Source organism: Sciurus vulgaris, assembly GCF_902686455.1.
Source record: "Sciurus vulgaris genome assembly, chromosome: 16".
NCBI lineage: Eukaryota > Metazoa > Chordata > Mammalia > Rodentia > Sciuridae > Sciurus > Sciurus vulgaris.
In genome coordinates, this window is record NC_136477.1 from 32,864,585 (window position 1) to 32,890,756 (window position 26,172).

The 26,172-nt window shown below is 43.9% G+C and overlaps 1 protein-coding gene across 3 annotated transcripts in view; it reads left to right on the forward strand.

Moving 5' to 3' along the window:
- Positions 1-26,172, forward strand: part of OSBPL10 (oxysterol binding protein like 10) — a 275,775-nt gene that overhangs the window by 189,571 nt on the left and 60,032 nt on the right. For all 3 annotated transcript variants that reach the window (XM_079113977.1, XM_079113976.1, XM_079113978.1), the window contains 2 exons: positions 7,174-7,384; positions 17,440-17,594. In XM_079113977.1, coding sequence (XP_078970103.1) covers positions 7,174-7,384; positions 17,440-17,594 — 366 coding nt within the window. The remainder of the gene's footprint in view (positions 1-7,173; positions 7,385-17,439; positions 17,595-26,172) is intronic.

Sequence of the window (26,172 nt, forward strand, 5' to 3'; positions counted from 1 at the left end):
CTGTGACCTTGGCAAGATCACCTAGCCTCCCTGAACTGTGGTTTGGTATCTGCAAAAGGAAAGAATCGGATTTGACCAGATCCATATGATTAGTTTGGTTGTGAATGTTATGATTTTACATACTTGAACATTTTGGTAAGGGTTTTGGTAAACTTAGGAGTTTATTAAGATAAAATTTATTAAATTTATTAAGATAAGATATAATCTGCAGTGTGGCATTGTTCAGGATGGTGAGGACATGGTTGTAGAAAAGCTGAAGGTGAGAAATGATGGGTACATTTTTAAGAAATAGAGGGGTCATCCCTTTTCAGAAAGCACTTTTGTGTGTGTACATGTACAATTTAGAATGCCCTCAACAGCATGGATTCATTTATAAACAGCACTGAAACTTCTGGTAATGTTCAGCATACTCATTATAAACTACAGAGAGATCAGAGCAAACTTCAGAAGTCTTGTATCTCTGGACTGATTTCAACCACTGTTTAATTTCTGTCCCCCTCATCTCATGATAAAGGCTAGCTGTCAAAATGTTGAACTTTAAAAATGCCATTAGCCTGTCCTGCCTCCCTGGCATGGGGGTGGACAGAGAAATCTGGAGTCATGACTTAAGTCATTTAGTAATGATCAGCCTCAGGAATGACCCTGTGAAGTCCAAAGCAAATGGGGTGTGAATCCAGAAGTTAGTTAAGCACCTGGAAATGATGAATGCTTCTCTCCTGACAATTTTCTGAAAGGGAGAATAGGTTCCCTTAGCAAATAGATTAATGCAGCTTGCCAGCTGGCCAGTTTGATAGCTTATGAAGCAGCCTTCAACTTGGAAGTGAGATGAGAATGTGTGCACATACACACCTTGGAAAAGGTCCTGAGGCTTAAAAAATGACTTCAGACCTGAGACTGCCCTCCCTTACTCAGAGGTGGGGGCAAGGTCCAGCTGGAGCCACCTGCCAGGTAATCCTGCCAAAGCCGGCACTTGTCCCTGAAGACTGAAGACCCTTTCCCCACTGAGACGCTAGACATCAGACTGGGGAAGTGTTCTCTGTCCCTCAGGCAACATCAGCAGGGACCAGTGGAGGCTGCAGAGGCAGGAAATAACCAAGTAGATCAGAATAGCACCACAGCAGTTCTGAAATTCATTTGTCATTGAAACCACCACCCATAAACACAGGCCAGGACCTTTGCTAACCCTAAAAATGTGACTGCCAGCTTAAGAAAATTCAAATAGGACCCCAAGGCTCCTAATTTGATAGCCAAAATGTCTGGGACGTAATCAAAAATCACCAGTCATCTCAAGAACCAGGAGAATCACAATTGGAAAGAAATTAATTATCTGACACTAAAACTGAGACAAAGCATATGTTAGTTGAATTGGAGCACAACTATGCCTGTTTGCACTATCTGGCTGCCTTCAGGCTACTCTGGCCCAGCTGAGGAGACACCACGGAGGCTATATGTTAGCAAAGACTGAAATATTTAGTCTGTTCTCTGGCCCTTTATGGAAGTTCGCTGAGCCCTGCAGAAAGCTTATTGAAGACCTAATAACCTTTTCCCCCCTTATTTTACCCTTTTTGTTTCCTTTAATTCATAGTGTAGAGTGATATATTCCTTATGTCAATTCTGTCTTTTCATTTTTTTTTAAAAAATTCTTTGGGGATAGAGCCTCCCCACTTTGGAGTTGGACCCATCTTCTCCTGATCATCCTGTCCCTCAGTGCCACTGTCATGCTCTTAACCCTGTTCAGAAAGGCGGGTTTTGAAGATCTGTGCACTGGATGGGGGTTTTCTTTCTCCACTCACTTCATTAGGCTTGAGAAACATTTGGGGGTCACAGAGGTTTATGACTAATCTATACAGGATTGTGTTTGAGGACATGAGAAGCAGTGTCTCCAGGGTGCCCAGGACTGCCCATAGACAGTACTCAGTAGTTAATCATTCCAGGTATATGTTGTGCCAGGAGATAGAACAAGAGGCATAGCCTGGGAAGTGTGGGGGGAAGGCTGAATGTCAGGTGTGGAAGCCAGCAGTACCTCGTTGGAAGAACAGATGGTTCAGGTATGAGGCCAGGACTTTGTCCCAACCCAGAGGTTTGGAGAATGCCATTGCAGATTGGCAAGGCCAACTCTCCAAATGTTGATGGTACAGTCTGTGAATAAGACAGAGCTGATTTTATCTTTCAGAGAACACCATCTCCACAGAGTATTGCCATGTCTCTGAGGGAAGAAAGCAGGGCCAGAGTTTGGAGCATTGCAAGTTTTGTTTACAAGTGGGGACTTGATTAGGATTAGGTAATGATCTAGATGTAGCTGTTCAGGACTGGTGGATTTTGAGGCAAGGATTTTGAGGCAGATCATTCAAAGAGTTCTAATGTGCAAACTGTTGTTTTCCCTGAAAGAGTCAGTAAATGCTCAAGAAGTTAATGTAATCATCAAAACATTTCTGGGGTAGTATTTTACTCTCCTGGAAGAGTAAAATAATGCTTATGATGTTAGTGGAAAAAGTTAAGTCTTTTTTTTTTTTACTAAAGACAGTAAGCTACATTGGGGTAAGCTTTTAAGCTGAATTCAAAAGATAGTTTAAGCACCTGGTACCTTGGTCAGGTAGAACAGCGCCGCAGACCTTCCCTTGACTCAGAGGGGAGGCTTGGCCGGGACTCAGGAATTCCACCAGACTGAGGAGAAACTTGGCCAAACCAGAGCCACCTTGGACTTGTACGTATTGTTCTGCCTACTTCCAAACCAGATGGATGGCATGAAGTTATTGCAGGCACCAGGAAACTTACGGAGGCTCCTAAATATAAGATTTGGAACCTATGTCCACAAGGTTCCTGGTGCTGACCTTTTGGACATACAGATGAGTGATCCAACTTGTATTTGGTAACATCTAGCCTATCAGAACTGGGCTTTCCAGATACCTCTAAAACCTGCACCAAGATTTGCAGCTCAGACGAACGGGAAACAGGACTGAGGCCCTTGCCCCTTTGGTTCTCTCTTAAGATTTGAACTTGAGTCACCTGTCGTTGAGTGCTGGTCTTTGCATCTAGGTTTTAGTGTCTTTAATCTCCATGCAGTCACTGATCCTCTTGGCATTAACTCCTGTGATTTGATTTTGAAATGCACGTGCTGTTGTTTGTGCTGTGGGAAACAGGCCAAAAAGTTTCCCCCGCCTCCCTGTGAAGTTTGCTTCTTTTTAAAGTTCCCTTATCTGTGAAGTTCAACTTGACCTACGTTTAGTTTCTCTCACAACCTCGGAGTTGACACTTGGAGAGAGAGTATCTTTGACATTGAATTTGGGGTCTCATTTGGGTGCCTGTGTTACAAGATGGTGGTACCCTTGGCTGTGGAAGCCAAATACCAGAAAGAAATGAAATCTCTGCTTGCTTTGGTGGCTGACAAATGTGGATGTGCCTTGGAGAAAGTATTTAAGGCTCTGATTTGAAACTTGCTTGAGTAAAGCAAGCAATTTATTTTGTGGAGGGCTGGTAGCTGCAGGTGAGTCGGTTGGTGAAGGGGTTGTGCTGAGCTCTTTGAAACCTTGGAAAGGGGAAGGAGCCTTGGTATTTTGGGTGCACACATTGAGTGCCACATTTGTCTTCTTAGGTGTTCTCCTAATGAAAATTAGATCTAGAAATAACTAAAACTTGTTCTTCCAAAGTCTAATGAGTACTCTTCATCAAGTGCCTCCCAGTCTGAGCAAATGTGAACAAGAATAAATGTGGTATACCTGTAGGCCAGGAAGCCTACATTTCTTTTAAGGGTTCATTAAGTGTCTTTTGGTGTCTGATGAAGCTAATATAAAGTGAAGATGGGCATTAATTTTGTCATTAAAAGCTAGAGTTGTGTCTGGGCGTGGTGACACACACCTATAATCACAGCTACTTGGGAGGCTGAGGCAGGAGGATTCCAAGTTCGAGATCAACCGGGGCAAGTTGGTGAGACCCCATCTTAGAAAGGACTGGGATAGCTGGGCACAGTGGTGCATGCCTATAATCCCAGCAGCTAAGGAGGCTGAGGCAGGAGAATTCCAAGTTTGAAGTCAGCTTCAGCAATTTGGCAAGACCATCTCAAAAAATAAAAGGGCTAGGGATGTGGTTCAGTGATTAAGTGCCTCTGGGTTCAAATCCCAGTACCACACACACACATAAAAAGGACTGGGATGTAACTCAGTGGTAGAGTGCCCCAGCACTCTCTACCCTGCCCCCCCCCCCCAAAAAAAAAAAAAAGAAAAGAAAAACCAGAGTTCTGTTTCACATCTCACAGGAAAATCATTTTGAGGAAACGACTACTGTGTGCCAGTCAATATGCTTGGCTCAGTGTACCAAGAAAGATGTTGAAAGCCGTGAGATGCCTGGTTACTGGTTAAGTCTCTTGCAAAGAGTTACTCAAGTGGGCACTGTTGGCATTTTAGGCACCAAGGTGCTTCCCCTCCACCTCCCTATACTGGGCATTAAACCCTGTGGCACTCTGCCACTGAGCTACATTCCCAGGCCTTTTGATTTTTGATTTTTGAGACAGTAAGTAGCAGAGGCTGGCCTTGAACTTGTGATCCTCCTGCTTCAGCCTCCCAAGTGGCTGGGATTAGACAAGTGTGGGCCGCCACCCCAGGCTGGCAGTGAAGCACTGTTGTCTGTCTGAGCCAACTTGTGAGGCATCTAGCCCTCCTGCATCCCACCCACTTGGGGCCAACATTCTTCACTGTAACCGTTAAAACTACCCCAGGGCCATCTCCACATGCCTTTCCTAAAAGGCCATTCTGCTCTGGCACAGGCCATAGGCTTACAGTAAACACTGTTGAATGGATTTTGGAAAGCTGGTGCGTAGATCCATCTCTAGGCACGTGCCTCTGTTGCAATAGGAAAGAACATTCCGTAAGCCAATTTTGTAGTTTTATTACCTCAAATTTACATAATAGCTTTTGCTTGTGAAATAACAAGAATTTATTCATACTATATAATTGGAATATAGTTAGTTCGTTTTGTTGATTAAAAATGAATGTATTCCACAGTTAATGGCTTGATTTTACTCACCTCTTAAGCATTATGGCATCATGCATAATAGTCAAAAACATAATGTATTATACATTTCATCATTATGTTCTTTTTTTCAACACATCACTTTTCAAAGACAAGGTTTTATGGTAAGTATTTGCAAAAAAATGCTGACGACGACAAATAGCTTGAAATCCTCTTTTCCCTAACTGTAGCAGTTATACATATACTTGGTGATCAGTGAACACATAGGCAATTTATCTTTTTGAAATTAAACTTAACCAGGCAATATTTCTTGGCAAGCTTAAACTGATAACAAAGGTCTTGTCTTTGCTAAATCTTTAATACTCTTATGTTTTTGGAGTATAATGGTTTCTATGGACTTTGTGTCATGAATGGATTCTCTTGCACTTCAGCAAGAGAATAGTAAGATTGGGATTCATTCATTCAATAGATACTCACTATACTTGGGATTCAGTGGACCACACAGATAATGATCCCTTCTTTCACAGTAGCATAACTGAACATAATAAATCAGTAGCTTGCAAGTTGGAAGGTGATAAATGCTACTGAGAAAACTAAAACCAGTCAGGAGGTTTGGGGCACAAGCTGGAGGTACGGTTTGAAATGAGGTGGTTTGGGAAGCTTTCTTGAGAAGGTGATTTTCCAGCAAAAATAGGAAAGAGTAATAAATATTGTTGAGCCCCTACTATGCTCTACATGCTATTGTAGGAACCAGAATGGCTAAGTTGGACGCCCTGTGTAATCTGACAATGAAAAAAAAAGAATAATTCAAAAGACCAGATTGTGGGTGTGCACTGTAAAGTGAGAACATTCCTAGCCATGTCTGCAGCATGCGTACAACACTGACTCTTTAAGAAATCATTTTGATGCAATGACACCTGTGTTGAAAAGCAGACTTGCAAGGGAGGAACTTTTTTTAAAGCAAGCAACTATACCAAATGATAGAAAATAGTAGGGTTCCCCCTCCCCAGAAAAAGGGCTAAGTATGGAAGAAGTTTTGGATCCAAGTCCTGAATAGAATTATTGCTTCTTCCCAGCTGGTGACATCGTGATGGTGACATGTATCCTCTGCGGTTGACAGTGACAAAGCTGGAGACGTTGCTCCAAATTAAGGACAGCTTTTGTAGAAAAATTTAAGCGGAGCCCTGAAAACAGGAGCTTGTCCCTGCCTTGGAGGCCAACCAGCTAGGTGACCTTGGGCAGTCGCTTTAGCTCCCTCGCTTCTCCGACGACTAATTATGTGCCAGACATGGTGCTGAGCACTTTATGCACATCATCTTGTTTAATGAGATAAGTTGTAAAACATGAGGGGGATGAACTTCACACCATAACCGTTAAAGTCCCTTTCCAGCTCTCCTTAGATTTCTTTGTCCTTGATTTTTTCCAATTCAAAGACATAGTTAGACTACTGAGTCTTACGACAAGCTTAGGACTTGAAGCCAAGTCACATCGTAAGTAGCGTTGTAGGACTGGGAAAAAAACCATTCCTGGTTTTCCTCTTCTTCCTGTCATCTCCCGTGGTGATGCAGAAAGCCACATGGTGTGTGGCGATTTTGGGGAGTGAAATAGTTCCTCATTGGTTTAGTACGAATACCAGCTCCAGATTTCATTTCCATTTCTTTGTTTTGTTGGAGATGGACAGAATACTTTTATTTATTTATATGTGGTGCTGAGGATCAAACCCAGACCTCACACATGCTAGGCAAGTGCTCTGCCAGCCCCTCACTTCCATTTCTTCACCCTGGAATAGGACTGCCCAGGAGTGAAGAGTTGGCACTGAAGGGACATTGGAGGGAAAGCCTCAGTGTGCCCAGTGCTGAGACAACCCCCTGTAGTAAACAGTGTCCAGAATGAGCAGAGCCCTTGTGCTCTTAATGTGTTCTTACGGGTTTCCGTGCTGAAGATCTGTAAGATGATAAGCTCAGTTGGCACTTGTGGGTCCCTTTCATCTCTGACAGCCTGAATTTCCCTTTCAGTCAGAGTGCCTTTGACTTAATGTACCTGGGCTGACTTCTCCCAGGCTTGCCTATCTTATCAAAGGACTAATGTGCATGCGGCACTCTGAGCCAGCTCTGGCCTCACCCTCCCTGGTTCACTGGTGCTGGCTCACCTGCCTGTTGAAAGGAGAACTTCCGCACCTCACTCTGTGCTCTCCTCCCCCTGCTGCAGATGATGAACCAGGTGGAAGGGCAGCAGAAGAACTTGGTGCATGCCATCGAGTCCCTGCCGGGCTCCGGCCCCCTCACTGCCTTGGACCAGGACCTGCTGCTCCTGAAAGCTACCTCTGCGGCCACCCTCAGCTGCCTCGGGGAGTGCCTCAACCTCTTACAGCAGAGCGTGCACCAGGTGGGCCCGCCCAGCCACAGGCCAGGGCCCTCAGGTAAGACCCGGGATGGTCTTGTTTGGGATGAGGCTGCCCAGTGTGTGGGCACATGCGTCTCCTCACCTTTCTCCTCTAAACCATCCATTTCCTCACTGTCTACCCAGCTGTCCTTTTATCCTCATGTGTCTCTGTTCATCCTTCCCTCCCCACTCCCTCTCCAGTTTGGAATTTTTTTTAAAATAAATCAGAACGTAACATCCTATCAATAATCTAACATGTCGCATGAGCACTGTGGACCACCTCGCAGACTCGCTGGCCTCAACTGCGTCTCGTTGCATTTGTGACCTCGGCACTTGTTGTCTGTCTTTAAGATCCATCTCTGTGCACCCTCCGACCTCCACATTCACCATCCACTCTTGCTGACGGACACACACGACCTCCAGCTGTCCGTCCTGCTCACCCAGCTGCAGCAACATCCTTGGCAGGTCCCCTTTAGGGATCTCTCTGGAGTATGTACCAGAAACATCTCTAGATCTTTATCCAGAAACCAGAGACCACAGTGTTTCCTTAAGAAGTCTCAGTCCTTTTGGAAGGGGACTTTATTAATCAATAGCAGATATAAAGATATTTGTGATAAGTACATTAAAAAATGTCAAAACAGCTTGAGCCTCAGCCATGACATATATAAATAAGTCTTGTCATTAGCAGAACAGCAGACACCTGGTTGAGCTTCACCTAGTAGGGGTCACTCTGTTGATGAGGAGAGGTAGCTTAGGTGATGAAACAGTAAAGCTGCCATGGGTGCTGGCCTTCCTATCTCAAACTTTCCTCAAGTGCCCTTTGTCCTCTATTTCACAGAAGATTAAAAGGCACAGTGGGTTTTCCAGAGACTGAGTAATTTTGAATTTCTTTTTGTGACACCCGCTGCCATTAAGTGAGTTGTGGTCCTTCCCGTGTTGGGTCTTTGCTTCATGTTGTCTGAAAGCTTTACAAAGTAAATGATTTTGCGTCCATCTTTTGGACGAGATGCTGAGAATCAGAGCAGTTAAGCGACTTGCCTCAAGCCACCCAGCTACGTGGCGGAGCCAAGGCGAGACATGGGCTCCTGACTCTGCTGCAGATACCTCCCCCTGCTTTGGGTTCTTTGTTCCAGCCAGAGCAGAGCACACCATGGGCCCTGGGTCCTCCAAATGGGGCCTGGAGACAGTGTCTTGCAGCACAGTTCTCTCAAGGGCTGATAAGTTTATTTTTAAAAAATAATTTCAGGCTTCAAAAAAGTTGCAAGGATGGTATAGAAAACTCTCATACCTCCCTCTGCAAAGTCCTGAAATGGTGCATTTTACGACCTTTGCTTCATTATCATCTCTATCTAAACGTGAAGCATATTGTGATTTTTTTTTAATCATGTTGCAGCAGTGATAAAACTTCTCTCTGAAATACTAATGTGTATTTCCTTTAAAAAGAAGACTGCCCTATATAGACAGCATATGATCAAAATTGGTAAATGAACATGAATATACCCCTATTCCCTAATCTACAGATCCTACTAAATTTTATTATGTCTTCCCCCCGATATTCTCTGTGAACAGGAGGAAAAGGTTCACAGGTAGGATCTAGTCTTGGGGCAGATCTGTGTGTGTTTGGGAGCAGAACGAAGGAACCCAAACCTGTTTTCCTCCCTTCCATCTCCCTTCTCAGCTTGAAAAAGTCGAATGAGGACGCCTCAACCAGACTCCTTGACACTTTCTGAGCTGGATGGAGCCTTGGGGACTTCCAGTGGGGCTCAGATCCAGGTTAAGCCTGGACTTATCTGTGGTCTCTCTGACCCTGTCTCGTAACTTCTAGGCTCTGCAACCAGGTGGCTCATTCTGAGAATCTTTCATTAGTAAAAGCTTGTACCATTTTCTGATTCCTGAAATTAATCCCTTAAAAAAAATGATTTCTTTCGGGCTAGTTTCTAGCAATTTATTTTCCCCTCCTGATTTTCACTGGGTCTCTGGTATTAAGGACCTGAAGGGACAAAGCTCAGATGGTAGAATTTCAGACAGGTTGAGATTGCAGCCATGTGGGAGGAGGGGAGACTGAGCAGATAAGGTGTCAAGTCCTTCATGTCTTTTACCCCCCACCATTTGCCCATTTTCCCTTCTGGGACATTTTCATCCAGAAATGTGGCAAAAAGTTGGAGTATAGAGACCCTGAAGTCAGACTTTGACTATTTCACAATGACTAATTTGTTTCCTGATCCTCCCCCACACCTTTTTTTTTGGTACCAGGGATTGAGCTTACCCACTGAGCCCACATCCCTAGTTCTTTTTAATTTTTATTTTGAGACAGGGTCTTCCTAAGTTGCTTAGAGCTTTTCTAAATTGCTGAGGCTGGCCTTGAACTTGTGATCCTTCTGCCTCAGCCTCCCAAGTCACTGGGATTATAGGTGTGCGCCACTGCACCTGGATTGACTTTTTTTTTTTTTTTTTCAGTTGTAGATGGACTCATTACTTTTATTTATTTTTATGTGGTTCTGAGGATTGAACCCAGTGCCTCACACATGCTAGGCAAGCACTCTACCACTAAGTCACAATCTCAGCCCCTGGCTTATTTCTTTAAAAGTTGTTCTCCTCTGGTGTGGTGCACACCTGTAATCCCAGCAGCTCTGGAGGCTGAGATGGGAGGATCATGAGTTCAGAGCCAGCCTCAGCAAAAGTGAGGTGCTAAGCAACTCAGTGAGACCCTGTCTCTAAATAAAATACAAAATAGGGCTGGGGATGTGGCTCAATGGTCGAGTGCCCCTGAGTTCACTCTCTGTTACCCTCCTCTCCCTCCAAAAAATAATAAAAGTTCTATTCCCTGTAACACAACATCCCTTTGGTTTAAAAGAATCTATGCATGTTTATTTAAATCCTTTAAATCTATGCCACAAATTGTTTGTATGGGAGGGGAATTGAATCATATCTTGCATCCAAGTCACCCTAGTTGCCCAGAATTAAAACAGAATTCCAGGCTCTGAAACCGAGTGAATCGAGAGAATATGGTGACCTTCTCAGTGTCACCACGAAGTGTGTTTATGTACTGTCTCGGGCTCTCCAGGCTGATGGTAGCGTGGCTGCCTGACACACACCAATAAAAGCATGCTTAGGTCTCAGAAGTGCCAGGCTGGTTAATGGGAGTCAAAAATCTCATTATAGCAGAACTGGGTGGGTGGGGGTTTGTTTCAGTGTTCAGTGGGCAGCAAAGCCCAGAGTTCTTGCAGCTTACCAGATTCCCGAAAGTGCTTTTCTTGCTTGAAGTCTATGCTTCCTGACTTTCCTGCCCCGTTTTTTTCTTCTGCTCCTTTTTTGAATTAAAAGTGAATTTGCGATCTTGTATTTCATCTTCGGCAGCATTGCATTGTCTTCTGGAGAATACGTTGTCTTGGGAACCTTTGTCTGAGTGTGGCTCCCTGATCAACTGGACCGAGACCTGGAAATACTTGAGTGTGCCACTGCCGCCCTCCTACGCCTGGTGGCTCCCGGACCTGTCTCTGATGTTATCTCTAGGTTCTGCTGGGTCTGAAATGCTTCTGTTTATGGAGAAGTTTGTAATGAAAATTAATGAAGTGATTTGGCTTTTTGATCCAGGCTTGAGTTTTGCAGTGCTCTTGCCGTTCTTGCTAACTGTTTCAACAGCTTGAGGAGGCAAAGGCCCAGCTGACCAGGGACTGGGAGTCCATTTTCCCAGCCCAGATGTGCTCCTCCACATGTATGCCGGAAAGGCAGGCACGAGCCACGCTCAGCTGGAAAAGGCTGTGCTCTAGGCGGGTTGCTGCATGGGAGTGAGCCGCACCTTTGAAGTCTGTAGGAAGTGCAGAGTACTGTGCTGTCTGTGTTTGGGGTTGGTTATTTGCTTCTACGTTTCAGTTCAGGGAACAGAAGTCAGATTCAGAGCAGACCCATGAAAGTAGAGTGGTAGGGAGAGCTGGGCACTAACAGCATGATGGGGTCAATGTGCACTTGGAAGAGGACCCTGGAATCACAGCTGTCTGGACAAACAACAGTGGAGCCTGGCAGAGGGGCAGTGCATGGCACAGGTGCCCCTGGGCGTAAATGAAGACAAAAGACGAAGGAGTGTGTAATCAAAGAGAGGAGAACCAGAGCAGAAATTGACCTGCTTTCCTTGACTTACCCTCCAAAACTGTTTTCTTCCTTGTACGGTTTGTGGGGAAGTGTCGGGTAATAAGTCAGTTGCATTGATCCTCTGGTGATGAGATTCGCAGAGAGGGTTGTGACTATTATACACACTCTTTTTTTCTTGGCTTTTCTGGTCATTTGCATCTTCTCTGCTGTGCCTGCCTCCCTCCCTTCCTCTCTCCTCCCCGCTCTCTTTTTGCATCTCTTTTCTACCTTCCAGAATCTTCCTTTGCTTTTTCTGTCCCCTCTTACCATGTCTTTCCCAACACCTTTAACCCGTGGTGAAAATCAATCCCACTTGCCGTTGATTACTTTTCTTGATGTTTAAAAGCCAAGAGAGAAACGTGACGATTCCTTCAGTGAAGAAGACAGCGGGTGAAGGGAAAAACGAGTGTTGCAGACTATCTCAGATGGGTGGATTTTTTTAAAAAAAAAAAACATTCTCCAAAGTTTTTGAGTGTTGACTTCTCCCTAAAGAAAGCCCTGGGGCACTGACGCCCTGGTTCTCCATCACAGGTAGGCCTGTGGTTTCAAGTTTGTAGATGCCAGTCTCCCTCTATCTTAGAAACTCCTTTTGTGTTTACTGTACCTGGGAGGCTAGCAGTCCCTGTGCCACAGGAGGAGGGAGGACTTTCCAGGAGGCCCGTCACAGGCCTCTGGGTGGAGGCCCTGTAGCTCTCACAGCAGTTCCGCAGTCGAACCTTTGCCCTCAAAGACTGGTTGGCTTTTCTTTAGGCTTTTTAAAAATCTTACTGCTTTTATTTCCCCATATGATTTTGCAATACAGTTTACATTTCTTTTACTTTTCTTTAGTGCTTGGGGGAAAATATTATGTATGTACACACACACACACTAGTAGTAGTTGCATTAAGATTGTCACAAGCCTTCTTTAACCTATTTTTATAGTCATCAAAGTCAAGAATGACATGCTTTTTGACTCCTTCATGATGAAGACAGAGTACACTGTAATTTCATCTGCTTTCCCAACCCACTTCCTAAATTTTTGGTGCTATAATATGTAGGCAATTGCTAATGATAATTTTTTCTTTGTTTTGACAGTGCTAAGGAGTAAACCCAAGGCCTCACGCTTGCCAGGGAAGTGCTCTACTGTTAATATTTTAATATTAGTATGCTGTTTACATAATGTGTGGTGACTAATTCTGTTTTAAAATAATTTTGTCTGTGATCTTGAGTTATAGAGCCATGTTCAGGAAATTATACATAGTCCATTCCAAAGCTGGGACAAGGATGAGTGTAACACCCTCCTTGAAAGGGTACAGAATTTAAGGAGTTCCAAAAATCTCCATAAGTAAGATAAACAATACTTTAGTGCAAGACATTTTTAGATTTAATGCAAAAAAAAATCCATGATGAATAAAATATCAAACTTTTACACCAAGACAGTGTCCCAGTCAGTTTGGGCCACTATAACAAAAACCATAGCCTGGGGGGCTTGAGCAACAGAAATTCACTTCTCACAGTTCTGGAGGTAAGAGGGACAAGATCCAGGTTGCAGCCAGTTTGGTTGCTGGTGTAGTCTCTCTTCTTGGCTTGCTGAGGGCCACCTTCTTGCTACCTTCATATGGCCTTTCTGGGTGTGTGTGAGTGGAGAGCGAGCTTGGTTTCCTCTATCATCTAAGGAGATGAATCCTACTGGATTGGGGCCCTGCCTCATGACCTCACATAGAACCTTCACTACTTCTGTAAAAGCCTGACTCCAAATCCAGTTACATTGGAGTTTAGGACTTCAGCATGTGAATTTAGGGGGACATAAGCATTCAGTCCATAGCAGACAGCATGGGTGGGAATTAGGGATAGGCACATGAGAGCAAGTCTGACTGACACCCCCTCCCATTTTTCCATTAAAAAATTATGTTAAAAATACCATTTGCCTTCATGGCTGAGTTTCTTGGTACTCTTTATACTTTCACACCAGGGTGAGTGTCTTTGATTCTAGTCCTGGCCTGACCCACACTGTGCCATACTTGCTCTGTGGCTCACCGCTGGTACCTTTGCACATTTCTCCCTGTTGTTGAATTCCTCATTCTGCTGCTTACCTTTGTTGGTAAATGTCTTCCAGTAGTTTTTTCCTCCAAGAAGGTAGAATCTCTTCTGGGTCTTTGCAGTTACATGGAGAAGCATAAGGTACAGGAGGATAGGCCAGGCTGCCCGTGGGTAATCCTGACTCTAATACCTTCCGGCACTTATGCCTTTTTTCTTCATCTGTCAAGTGGGCACAGTAGTATACCTCATGGGGTCTCTGTTAGCAGTGGTTGAATTTGTACACATGAAGTGGGTACAGTTGTCCTCAGTGGCTAGTAAAAGTTCAATAAAAGTTGGCCATTTTTACCAGAGGAACCATAACAGGGCAGGAAATGACCATTAACCCCCAACCCCTACCCCATTCCAAATCTGTAGACTTTTATTTGCATTGCCCTGTTTGTTCATTTCCTGGCATTTAGCATCTCAGTAAAATTAAAGATTCACCTAATTTTTCCCCTTTAAAGTAGCTCTCATTTTTCTGCCTACATGATTGGAAAATCTTTCTGTTTATTCTTGTTATTCAAAAACATTGCTAAACTTCATGAGCTGGGGGTTCATTATGCCATTCTGTCTACTTTTGTATGCATTTCAAGTTTCAGTAATGAAAAGCTTACAAAACATTGCCAAACTGTGTCTAAGTGTGAATTTCTTCCCATCAATTTTGCCGGAATGTGGTGGATCCTTTCCATCTCCTCAAAGGACTCCAGGCAGCTCAGGACACATTTCTTTGCTGGTTTTGTTTTTTGTTGTTTGTTTCATTAGTCTGATCTCTTGTTTTGTATCATCTCTATTACTTTCTGTGCCATGATTGTTGTCTGTGTCCTTTGTACGTGTGCATCAGTAGACCTTCCTTATCTCAATGCACTGCTTCTTTGACATTCTAGTATTGATTTTGATTCCAGTTTTTCCTATTAATCTTAACTATGAATATTTTCTCCTCATTAATTCCTTGATACACTGATCTTCCTTTTTACCTCAGCCTGTTTTCTTCTTCTGACTTCCTATTCTTGTTTCACAGAGACTGCTTTGTTTGTATTATGCTGAGGATACACCTTTCCTGGTGTTTTCTCTGACAGTTTACATTAGAAATTTTAGAAGTATTCTTTCTCTAAGCCTTTTTTGAGGATATTTCTTTTCACAAACTCTGTACAGTCCTTTTCATTCACTTCATTTTGTAACTTTTCTATTTCATCCCCAAACAAGTCAGGTCTATCCAGACTCCTAAACCCATGATCATTTTTTAGAGAAGTTGAACTGGTTTGAGATGGGCTTTTCTCTTGTGTTTATTCACTTGTTCTTAAACCTTTAGAATCTACAGAGTACACAGAAAACTACATTCCCAGCATGCATTGCTACTTTTACACATCCTGGTCTTTGTCTATCCCAGGTTGTAGTACAGCACCATCCATTTGGGTCCTGATAGCCATCTCTGGACAATGGTTATTAAGGGGAGGGAAGGACAGAATCAGGATGTCAGAGTAATGGAAGAGAATATTGCCCTGAGTACTTATGCAAATCTAATTTCCCCCCTAGTGCTTTTTAAAATTTCCTAACTTGTTCAAAAGGATGTTTACTACTTGTGTGATAAAATAAATTTTAAAATTGTACTCCTACATTTGTGGACTAGCCAACCAATATTTAAGGTCTAATCCAATTCCAGGTCTCTGAGGCTGGAGTCAGTCAACAGGACAGGTAAGAAGTGTCTGTCCTTCTATAGCAAGTTCTGGTGTTTTAAATCCTGGCTTGTTTTTCTTAGTCCAGTTCCATTATTTATGAAGATTCATGTTTTAGTCTTCTACCTATAGCCTTTGGGTTTAGTGTTTTGAGTTTTTACCTGTTTTTAAATGACCTCAAGGGCTGCTGTATAGAGGCCCTTTTTTTTTTTTTTGTCATTTAAAAAAATAGTAACGTGCCATCTTAACCATTTTTATATGTGCATATCTGTCGTGTTAATGTGTTCACATTGTTGTGCAACTGATCTCCAGTGCTCTTTCATCTTGCAAAACAGAAGCTTTGTACCCATCAATCAATGACTCCCACTTCCCACCCACTCCCTACCCCCTAGCACCAACATTCTACTTTCTGCTATTTCAGAATTTTTCTATTTTTAGGTGGTTATGAAATGCACTCTTGGTGAAATTTGCTTTCTGAATGTCTTAACAGTCATTCAGTCATTCATCAAATGTGCAGCGGGCACATACTCTGCTAGATCATGTTCTAGGTACTGGGATCACAGCCATGAGCAAGCACTATTGTCAAAGCCACGAGCAAGGGCACAAGTGCCTTCAAGGAGCTGGCATTCCAGAGAGGAGAGAAAAATAACCAAGAAGTAGATGAGTGAGTCCTGGGAAGAGAGTAAGCAGCCATATGACAGGGATGCCTCTGCAGCTGGGCTGTGGCTGGAGAGGTCCCAGCAGGCCTCTCTGAGCAAGCAGTGCTGAGCTGACCCTGGGCTTACCCGCAAGACCACCTCCCGCCTGCAGGAGGGCTGGAGGAGTGGCATGTGTAGGGGCTTTAAGATTGCAGTGAACTTGGCTCATTTGAGAAATGGAAAAAGTACCAGTGCGACTGGAGCCTAGTGGCACAGGAAGAGGAGAATGAAGTGAGGCTGCAGGCTCTCGGCCCCAAGAGGAAAGCCAGGCAGTTTGGGTTTTATTTCAGTTGCGATAGGAAGACACTTGAGGCTTAAGCAGCAGAGTTATATGATCTGATACTTGACATTCAGAAAGGTATTTTTTTTTTTTGCATAAAAACGTACTTGAGTTGAACAGGAGCGGAAAGGTCAGCACACATGCGGATACACACGTACAGCCTTTCACCTCTGCCCTGTCGTTTTGCTTCCATCAGCCAGATTCCCCTGGTGTGTTAAAAGTTTGGGATACTTGTAGACTTTTCTGTGAGTGACTCCAGCACAGGGCTTCCAGATAGGATTGCTTTAGGAATGCAATACCTGAGACCCTGAAAAGGTTGAGTTCTAACTCACAGGGGTGAGCCTCGACTTCAGCCTCTCTCTTGCATTTATCTGTGATCCTCCACGGAGGACAACCTTCAGAGTACAAATCAACTGAGAGTGAGGCCTGTTTATTCTTATGGCGGAATTGCTAGGGGTAAAGAAGTCCACCTCTGGCTACTCCTGTCCCATTGATGAGCAGAGAAAAATAGTCTATAGTAACACATGACCTTTAATACTGTCAGAGGAGAAAGTCTTTCCTTGCTCCTCTAAGAGGTTGAGGTGGGTTATAAAAATGCTCTTGGTTTATCAGATGGGTGTTTACAGAATTCTTTTTCTTAATGTTGCTGTATTTTTAATACCTTTATTTTTATGAGGTGCTGAGGATCGAACCCAGTGCCTCACACATGCTAGGCAAGCGCTCAGCCACTGAGCTACAACCACAGCCCCTATAGAAATTCCTTTTGGAATGAGTATGTCGGTCCTGACATGCTGTGCACGGGTCATGTCTGATGGCTGGGATGGTGTTGTATAACTGCCACACGCTTCTTTTCTGAGCCATGATATGATAGCCATTGGCATTTAAACCACATTATGAGTGACCTCTTTTTGATGAAATCTGACTTTTGACATTTTAATAAATATTTAAAAATATATTCAAAAGATTGCATAAGAAAAACATCTTTATCTGGTGTTGATAAAGCAGAAATGCTTCTGCCCAGAGTTGGGGAGAGAAACAAATTGTGATGATTCTGATCCTGATGTGCAGAAAGGAGCTCATAAGTATGTGATCAGAACCTCCACATGGTACCTCATTCCAAACAAGCCCCCACCCTGTGTGACCTTGGACCCATTTTGAGCGGGTCTCCTGCAGTGAGGTAGTGATATTTCACAAGCTATGAACGTTTAATTTGGATACTTTCAATACTTGGCATCATTCTAGGTCTTTATTTCAGAGAACATCCTGGGATGGCACGGGCCCAAGTCACATTCCACAGAGCAGCTGAAAAATGGGACACTTGGCTCTTTGCCATCAGCCAGTGCCAACATAACCTGGGCCATTTTACCAAACTCCACTGAAGACGAGCAAACCTTCCCACCTGAGCCAGAGGTAAGCCAGCCGTCCTCTCTCAGCCCATTCATGGCTTGTGGTATCTAGCGCTTGATCAGAATTACAGTGATTATATTTGTAACTTGCTCATCTTTGTTTTAAGAGGAGACAAATTACCAAAGGGAAGTTGCCGGGAGAGACAAAAGCAGCTCTGTGCATGCCTGGCACTCATCTTGTTCTTGTGTCTGGCTGCTGCCATGGGTGAATTGTGATCCTATCCATGAGGAATCTCCTATTTTCATGGAAATGGGAGTCCTTTTAACTTCAAGTGGGAGAAATCCTAACAGACCCATTAAAATGATGCCTATTGACATGATGGGAGCAGTTACAATATATTACGTCGCTCCCCCTGAGCAATGGCTTCTTTGCGTGGTCCGTGCTGATCCAAGCCCCTGCCTCACACGCTCGACTCCCGCATGCTACTGAACCAGGCCGGGGTCGTGGGTGGTGGCCGAATCTCCGTGGGGGTGTTGAGCCGCAGCCTGGGTTCAGACCGCAGAGGATGAGTACCTGCCTTGTCATGGAGGAGCAGCCCGCACAGACCTTGACCACTGGCAAGGCTCCAGCAGGCTCACAACTCTGCCATCTGTCACCGCGGCTGGGCGCTCCGGACTCTGCCTCTGAGGGCAGCTGGAAGGGAGTCAAGGCAGTGATTCCTTTTGCCAATTTCACCTTGTGTCTAGAGTGGATGTGTGACTTTTTCCTGCGGTGCACGTTCGCTCTCGAGATGGTCTCTAGAACTGGGATGAGACATTCGTTAGAGGGGGCTCTTAATTGAAATCGTTTTAGCCCCCAAATGGCGAGACACTCAGAATATCTGCATTGTCAGATTGAAAGCCCCGGCGCGGTTTTCTTCCATCAGATACTCTTGGTTATCAAAGGCACTTTTTCTTCAGGCTTCTTGTGCTTAGATTCTCTGACTGTGACTTAGCTTGACTCTCACGAAGGCAGTATCAGTCTGTCTACACATGTTTCATTAGCTTCTTCAAGGGACCTCAGCCAGGGTGCCAAGCAAATAGAGGATGTGGATTTTGAAAGGCATTTGGCCTGTAACTTTTCAGGCTGGGAAAAAAGAAAAAAAAAAAAAAAAAAAAAGGCATATGGCCAATGTGTAAGTGAATTGCCCAGTAAGTCTGTGACTGTAAATGGCAGGAGGCTTGCTGTCTGTCTCATTTTGGAGACTGGGTGCGTTGGCGTTTGAGGACAGGGTGCTTAACTGTTAAAGCATTGGGAAAAAATACCATCTCTTTCATTCTCCCCCCACCCCCCAAAAAAAACTTGAGGAGGGGGGTTTCATACCATAATGAACATATTTAAAGCTTCACTCTAGCGAGAAATTGGAGAAGGCAAGCGAGTTATTAGATCTTCTGTAATCGATCACCTTTGGTTTCTCATCCCCAGCACCATTCTTGGGCAAAACCTAACAGGCGCTACAACCTGGTAAACATACTTGTTGGGGCTGTTGATGTTTCCTGCAATTCCTCCTCAGTGTTTCTCCTGATTTCCTCAGACAGATGCTGCTTTGACCCCTGAGGGTCGAGGGGCCAGGTCTGTTTTTATCTAAAATTGTTGCCTCCTTTGCTATGCCAGTCAGCAGCATTGGCAGATGATAGTATATAATTATTCATCAGAAATAACCAGCTCCCAAGTTCAACTTTTAATAAATGCCCTAAAGGAGAAAAGCGTTTTCCATTAAGTTAAGAATAGTCATTAATTTCTGGCTGTTGTTGTTGCCCTTTATCCCTTTGTCAGAGCAATGTAAGATAGCATTCAGTAATTCCTTCTAGCAGTGAGAGACTCGCGGGTATGATGGTGTTTTGATGGTTTTCTGAGAAGGGATAATTAGAGTTCTTTTGCAAAGATTTCCCTCATTTTTCCCAAGGACAATGCTGGTAGTCAATTCTCTAAACCCCAAAAGCTACTGTTTGTTGGATGCTATTTTTATTTTTAGGCCATTGTGCTTGGTGTTTTTTTGTCTTAGTAGTTGAAGCTAGCAAAATTCATCTGATGGTTTTCCTGTCAAAGGAGAATGTGCTGGGCATGGTGGCACATGCCTGTAATCCCAGGAACTCAGGGGACTAAGACAGGAGGATTGCAAGTTCAAAGCCAACTTCAGCAACTCAGCAAGGCCCTAAGCACCTTAGCGAGACCCTGTCTCAAAATAAAAAAGCACCTTTTACTCATGTGCCTCAGTGGTAAAAGCCCTCTGGGTTCAATCCCCAGTCCCCCTCCTGCACACACACAAAAAAGGAAAGTGTTTCCATAGTCTCCCTTCTGTACAGTCTGGAGAAATAAGGAAGGGGTGAAGTGAAATTCCTAAAGGCTGAAAATTCCTTAGGAGATTCCTTAACCCTTTTGGTATAAAGAATATTGTTACTTATGTGAGCAATGGATGGGGAACTAATTTTAAGAATAGAATTGCAGTTATTATAGTTTAGCTAAATTATTTTCTTCTGGTTTGTCATTTTGATCATGTTTTAGGTTTTGGGAGGATGACAATTAGGATGCAAAAGGCACCTCCTCTCTGCTGGTTCTGGCTCACCATAAAATAACCTGCATTGGGAAAACCAATGTGTTTCTAAATTTGGTCTGCTTGATTCCCAGTGGAACAAAAGCTTGACGAATGGTGTGTATCAAATATGTGAATGAGAAAGGAGCTGTGGTTGAATGCAGTAATCTTAACATTTTATTCTGCTGGGGCTAAAACTAAATATGAAAATGAAATATGCTTCCACAACGAAGTGAGCTAGGACTTTGTTTTCTTCCATTAGTAGAACAGTTGTCCAACTCCGTAACACCATTGGAAACTGAAGCTTAGACAGAAGGTTTATATTGTGCTTCCTTTGAAGAATGCCTTGTTTTAGGATGAGAACGGGGACTGGGGTAGGCAGTGTGGACAGGCTTTCAACCTTCACTGTACCCTATGTGTGTGCAACTGTGCTGGGGATAGAACCCAGGGTTTCACACCTGCTAATAAGCACGTTTTGCCACTGAGTCCCATCCCAGCCCCCTTACACCCTCTTCTTTTTAAATTTTTAAAATTGTTTTTAGTTGTACATGACAGTAGAATGTATTGTGATGTATTATATATTCATGGAGTATAACTTCCCATTTTCGTGGTTGTACATGATGTAGAGTTACAGTGGTCACGTATTCCTGTGTGAACATAGGATAGTATGTCCGATTTATTCTACTGTCTTTCCTATGCCCATCCCCTGCCCCTCCCTTCCCTTCATTCCCCTTTGTCTAATGCACCCCTGCTTATTGTGAGTTACCATCTGCATATCAGAGAACATTCAGCCTTTGGGTTTTCCATCCATTTAGTAGCAAATGCTATGATTTCATTTTTCTTCAAGGCTGAGTATATTCCATTGTATATATGTACCATGTTTTTTTTTTTTTTTTTTTTTTTTTTTATCCATTCATCTGTTGAAGGGCACCTAGGATGGGTCCATAGCTGAGCTACTGGGAATTGAGCTGCCATAAACATTGTTGTGGCCGCATCTCTATAGGATGCTGATCTTTCCAACCTCTTGATGGAGAGATTGGAAACCTAACAACTGCATGTCTATGACTTCTCTTTACAGTGGGTTTCTAACTGTGTAACAATGAGATGCATGTGTGTGAGTTTTGGAAGATCAAGTTCTTTCTGCTGTGCTGCCGGCAGGCAAGGTCCTGAGTGTTCAGAGACGTGGCCAGATGCATTGCTCTGGGGACTTAGTCTAACCTGCCTGGGTGCAAGAAGCTGCTGTGGTGACTGGATGGGAGCTTCATAAAGGCTGTCCACAATGGTGTGTCCTTGAATTTAAAGGTCTAAGGGACCCCTGACTTCTCCTCCAGCCCTTTCAGTGATTCTGTAAGCATGGAGTTCCCATATCACTTTCCCTTCTGTTGGAATCCCTGAGTGGGTTCTCTTCAGCACCCCATCACAGCTGGCTGGGCTCTGGGTGCAAGATAATACAGAGCAACACGGTGACCCATCCTGAGTGGCACCTCATACATAACCTGAGGACATATCTGAGGGACAAATCTTAACTTTTCAAAGTCATTTATTGAGGTATAATTCATAATAAAGTCATTTATTGAGGCATAATTCACTGTTAAAAGTGCAATTCTATCAGTTTTAACACATCAAGGTGTAGAGGAGTTCTTTCACCCACAATTCCCTTATGTCCCTTGACGGTCAGCTCTTCCCCTGAGCGTTCGGAAACCACTAATGTTTCCCTGTCCCGATAGCTTTGCATTTCCCGGAAGCCATGGGAATGGAATCCTGCAGTTTGCAGCCCTCGGCATTGGGCTTCCGCCGTTAGCATTGTGCATCTGCAGTTCACCCATATTGTCACATGGGTCACACCAGCCTGTCCTTTTTGTGAGTGGTAGCCATTGGATCCACATCTTTTCCACTAACTAGTTGAACACTGGGTAACTTTTATTTGTTCATTTTTGTGGTGGTTGGTCTGGAACCACAGGGCCTCATGCATGCTAGGCAAGTCCTCTACCATGGAGCTACATCACCAGCCCACATCTGATAAACTTTAAAAACTTCCTCAAATCCTTCATGGAGAAGGTGGTAAGGGCAGTGATGAAGAAGTGACATCTTCCCTGGCCTCAGGAGAATCCGTACCGTCAGGATCCACTGCAGCCTGTGCCCTGGATCACACTGTCTGCTCCTCATCAGTTGTTCCAGGGAGGAACTTTGCCCAGTTAAGCATCGGGATCACAGTGCCAGCAGTGCTGTCAAGAGACCCCAGCCCCGTGCCTGCAGATCTAGCAGGTTTAGAAAGACCTCTCATAATGTCCATCTGCACAGAGCACTCGATTGGCATATATGTTAGCCAGTTGGACTTTGGTTAGGAATTTTCACAATTGAGTTTTCAAATAAACAAGGTAGAATTCCCTCCTCTACAAGGGAGGAAGATTGTTTTAAGAATAAAGGAATAAAGGAGGGTGGTTATAAAAGACTTAGCTGAGTGCTCCCCCAGGAAGGATTTTCCTTTTGGTTGAGTTATCATTTTAGTACTGGACTTTTGAATCCTTAACATATAAAACTGTCAATTTGAAATATCATGGCTTCAAGTTCAAGCCTGGCCAGGACAATCCCCTGAAACCCATTCTTACCACCACCTAGTCTTTACTTTCATGACACATGAAGGCATATGTAGATGTTGATTAAGAATGTTAATGGGGTGTTGATGTATTTAAGAAACATGAGATATATGTTGTTTTAATCCTTAGATAATTCTTTTAACACAAAATTTCAATCTTATAGGTTTGTTCAAAATGCTTGCACATGTATTGGTTGTCAACAGTTTGACTAAGGAGTGATGGTCACTAACTTAAAAGATTGAAAATCTCTTTGTTGATTTTCCTCAATTTAATTCCAAATGTTTGCTGCATAGGAAATGTTGCACATTATACTCAAAATTCGTTACAAGTAGGTTTGTGGTTGACAGGGTTACCCTCCCCACACCACCCCTCATTCCATCACTGGTTTAGTTACATCTTTTCCCCAGGTTCTCTGAGGCATGGTCTCTGAATCACTTAATCTTAGAACAGTATTTAGGGGTCAAGTGGCCACTGCCCACACTGGAGTGGCTAACTGGCCACACATCACAGAAGTAGTCAGTGGTAGAGATGAAACTGGTATCTGGACTTCTTCCAAGTTGGTGCCCTTTATACCAAATCTCCTCCTGTATTGGACAGGATTCTCTTAGCTGCAAATAATGTAAAACCTAGCACTTAGGAGCTCAAGCAATGATGAACTTAACTTTCTCAAGAATTCTGGCAGCAGGTGGTTCTGGTTTGGTATAGCCAATCACAATGACTTTGAAGACAGCTTCTTCCATCATCCCTGCTGTTGACGTTCATCCTTAGGCTGGTCGCTTCATAGTTGCATACTCATAAATGTAATTTGAAGTGTTGCGTTTCCATGTCGATGTTCCCTTTGGAAGAGGAAGAGATGGGGGATCCTTTCAAGACTGTTTGGGAAGGGAAGTTCCCAATACCCTTCCCCTATTATCTCACAGCCAGAACTGGCTCACATGCCCTCTGGAACCTGTGGCTGGTAACAAGTGACTAGATTCCCATGAGTCCCCCTCCCTTGCAGTACCTTGCCTGAGATCAAAAAGGAACAGGGATCCCAGAGAGCTCAGGATTGAGTTTCTGTTTGCAACACAGAAGCAGTGATGGCTTTGGGTGGTGACAGTGTCCATTGTACCCTCCAATCTACCCTCACTTCTCCCAAGATTTTTCTGACATGGCCATTTTATCTCATAGACCACTTCTTTGAGGACAGATCCCATGTCTGATTCCTTTTTTTGGAGACTGAAATATTTATGCAAGTATTTGATGAATGTGAAGGATAAGATCCATTGGTAGTGTCCATGACTAAATCTCATCTTTATTCTATGCTCCTTGGGATTCCAGTAACCCTGACAGAAGTTAACTTTAACCTGTTAGGTGGAATATGGCTTACATATGCTGTTGTGATAACAGTCATTAATAGCCATTGACCTTGAGCACTTATCCAACAGGAACTGGATGGTAGTGGTTCTTTTTTTTTTTTTTTTTTTTTTCTGATTTTTTTTTCCCCAGATACTGATAGACCTTTATTTTATTCTTTTTATTTTTAATTTATATGTGGTGCTGAGAATTGAACCCAGTACTTCACACGTGCTAGGCAAGCACTCTACTACTGAGCCACAACCCCAGCCCAGATGGTAGTGTTTCTTAGTGGAACTCATTATAACCTTTTAGAAGAGCCACTAGGGCACTCCACTTAGATGCTGATGTTACCAGTGCTCTGGAAGGGGATCCTTAGTGGGGTCCCAGATCCAGGCTTTTGGTGACCCAAACAAGGAATTGAGACATGAGAAGTTGGCAGGCAAGGCACAGCTTCATTAAAAGCAAAAGTTTGCTCTGGGAGAGCAGAGGGAGCTGAGCTGCCAAGTAGCTTGAGGCCCTGACTATACCATGGAGATTGCTTTTATTGGGCTGTGCTAGTTCTCCCCCTTCTCCCTTAGGTGGATCTGGGGTTGATTGGCACCTTGATTGACAGCTGAATTTGACACAATTTCTTTATTACCCAGCATAAGTGCCCCTCCCCCCAATGCATGGAAGGGGAAGAAACCACAATGCTAATGATATGTTAACTAGCAACAAGTTTACTGTAGTCTAGTCCCTTGGGCTATTGTTCATGCCCAAGATGGAGACTTTCCTTCTAGGGGCTTAAATTCCCCTGTGGTTGTCTGGCTTCTTCCCTTTAACCACAAGATGATGCAGTTTCCCTTCACAAGAAGGGCCAGCAGGTAGTGTGGGATGAGGGTTGAGGACCCTGGCTGGAGCTAAAAGCCCTTAAGGTATGGCCTTCCCTATGCCCTATCTCCTGCCTAACATTGGCACTACAGGAATGAGGGATGATTTTATTGTCCGAATTTCTTCTCTTCTCGCTGTTGGTCTTCAGGGAAAGTGATCCATCCTTCTGGGAAATACATGTAGCTGTCAGACTTCAGGACTTACTAAAAGTCACAAGGACCTAGCTTATGGTGTATGCTTGAAGATACGCTGCTCGCTCTTTACTTTGCTCTGTGACCAGTATAGCACATCAGTGATCATCTACTTTCTTATTCATTTATTCATTCAGCAAACACAATTGAGCTCCTACTGTGCACTGGGCATTGAATGGAGCCCTCCTTAGTTTAGTAGATTTTCATAATCCAGATTTATCTCCGTGGCTATTTCGCAATAGTTAGGTTTATTTGTATCGTGACGATTAGAAACTGGAGAAATGGCTCTTAGCCAAGGAATGTTCATGAGGTTCAAGACTCTGTAGGCCCTGGTAGTATGTGGCTGTGGGCCTACTTGTGGCCTGTAAGCAATTGAAGTAACTATTTGTGAGATGACATGGAATTCAAAGATGTGTTTCTCTGGTACTCAGATAGGCTGTAATTGTACTTCCCATGGTTAAGAACGCCTTGTGATCTTTCAAAATAGAATTTTTCTGGCCCCCTCAATTTTTGGTTCTGGAGATGGAGCCCAGGGCCTCATGCACACTAAGCAAATGCTTTCCCACCAAGCTGCACCCCAGCTGGTTCCTTTTCTAACGACTGAACAGCGTAACCTCACACACAACTAAGCCTAGTGAGCATTTTTCAAGAACTCCTTGGACTTGGTTTCTGGCAGCTTTCTTGAACTCCCTGACTACAGGGCACAGCAGGATATTTTCCTGTGCCATTTTGGGGCAGGGTGGGGGGTTCATTTCAGTGTATGCTGCTTTTTCATGGTTTTCTTCCTCTTTCCATTTTTCCTTCCATCCTTTTCATGAGCGGAGATGAGGTTTTCTCCCCTTGGCCAAGTGCTGGCCTTTATAAAAGAGGAGTGGAGTTTGGTGGCGGGTCCCAAATCATGCCCTTGCCAGTGGGATGTGCCTGGGGCCCTTAATGGGTTTTGACGCTGGCTTTAGGCGAGCGAGGTGGGGGGCAGCCTCAGGAGCGTATTCCTCTCCTTCTCTTCTCTCCCCTCCCCCACCGGGCCAGTGTGGCTTTGTGACATAAACACCTGCTAGAGTGTTGGGCAGGTA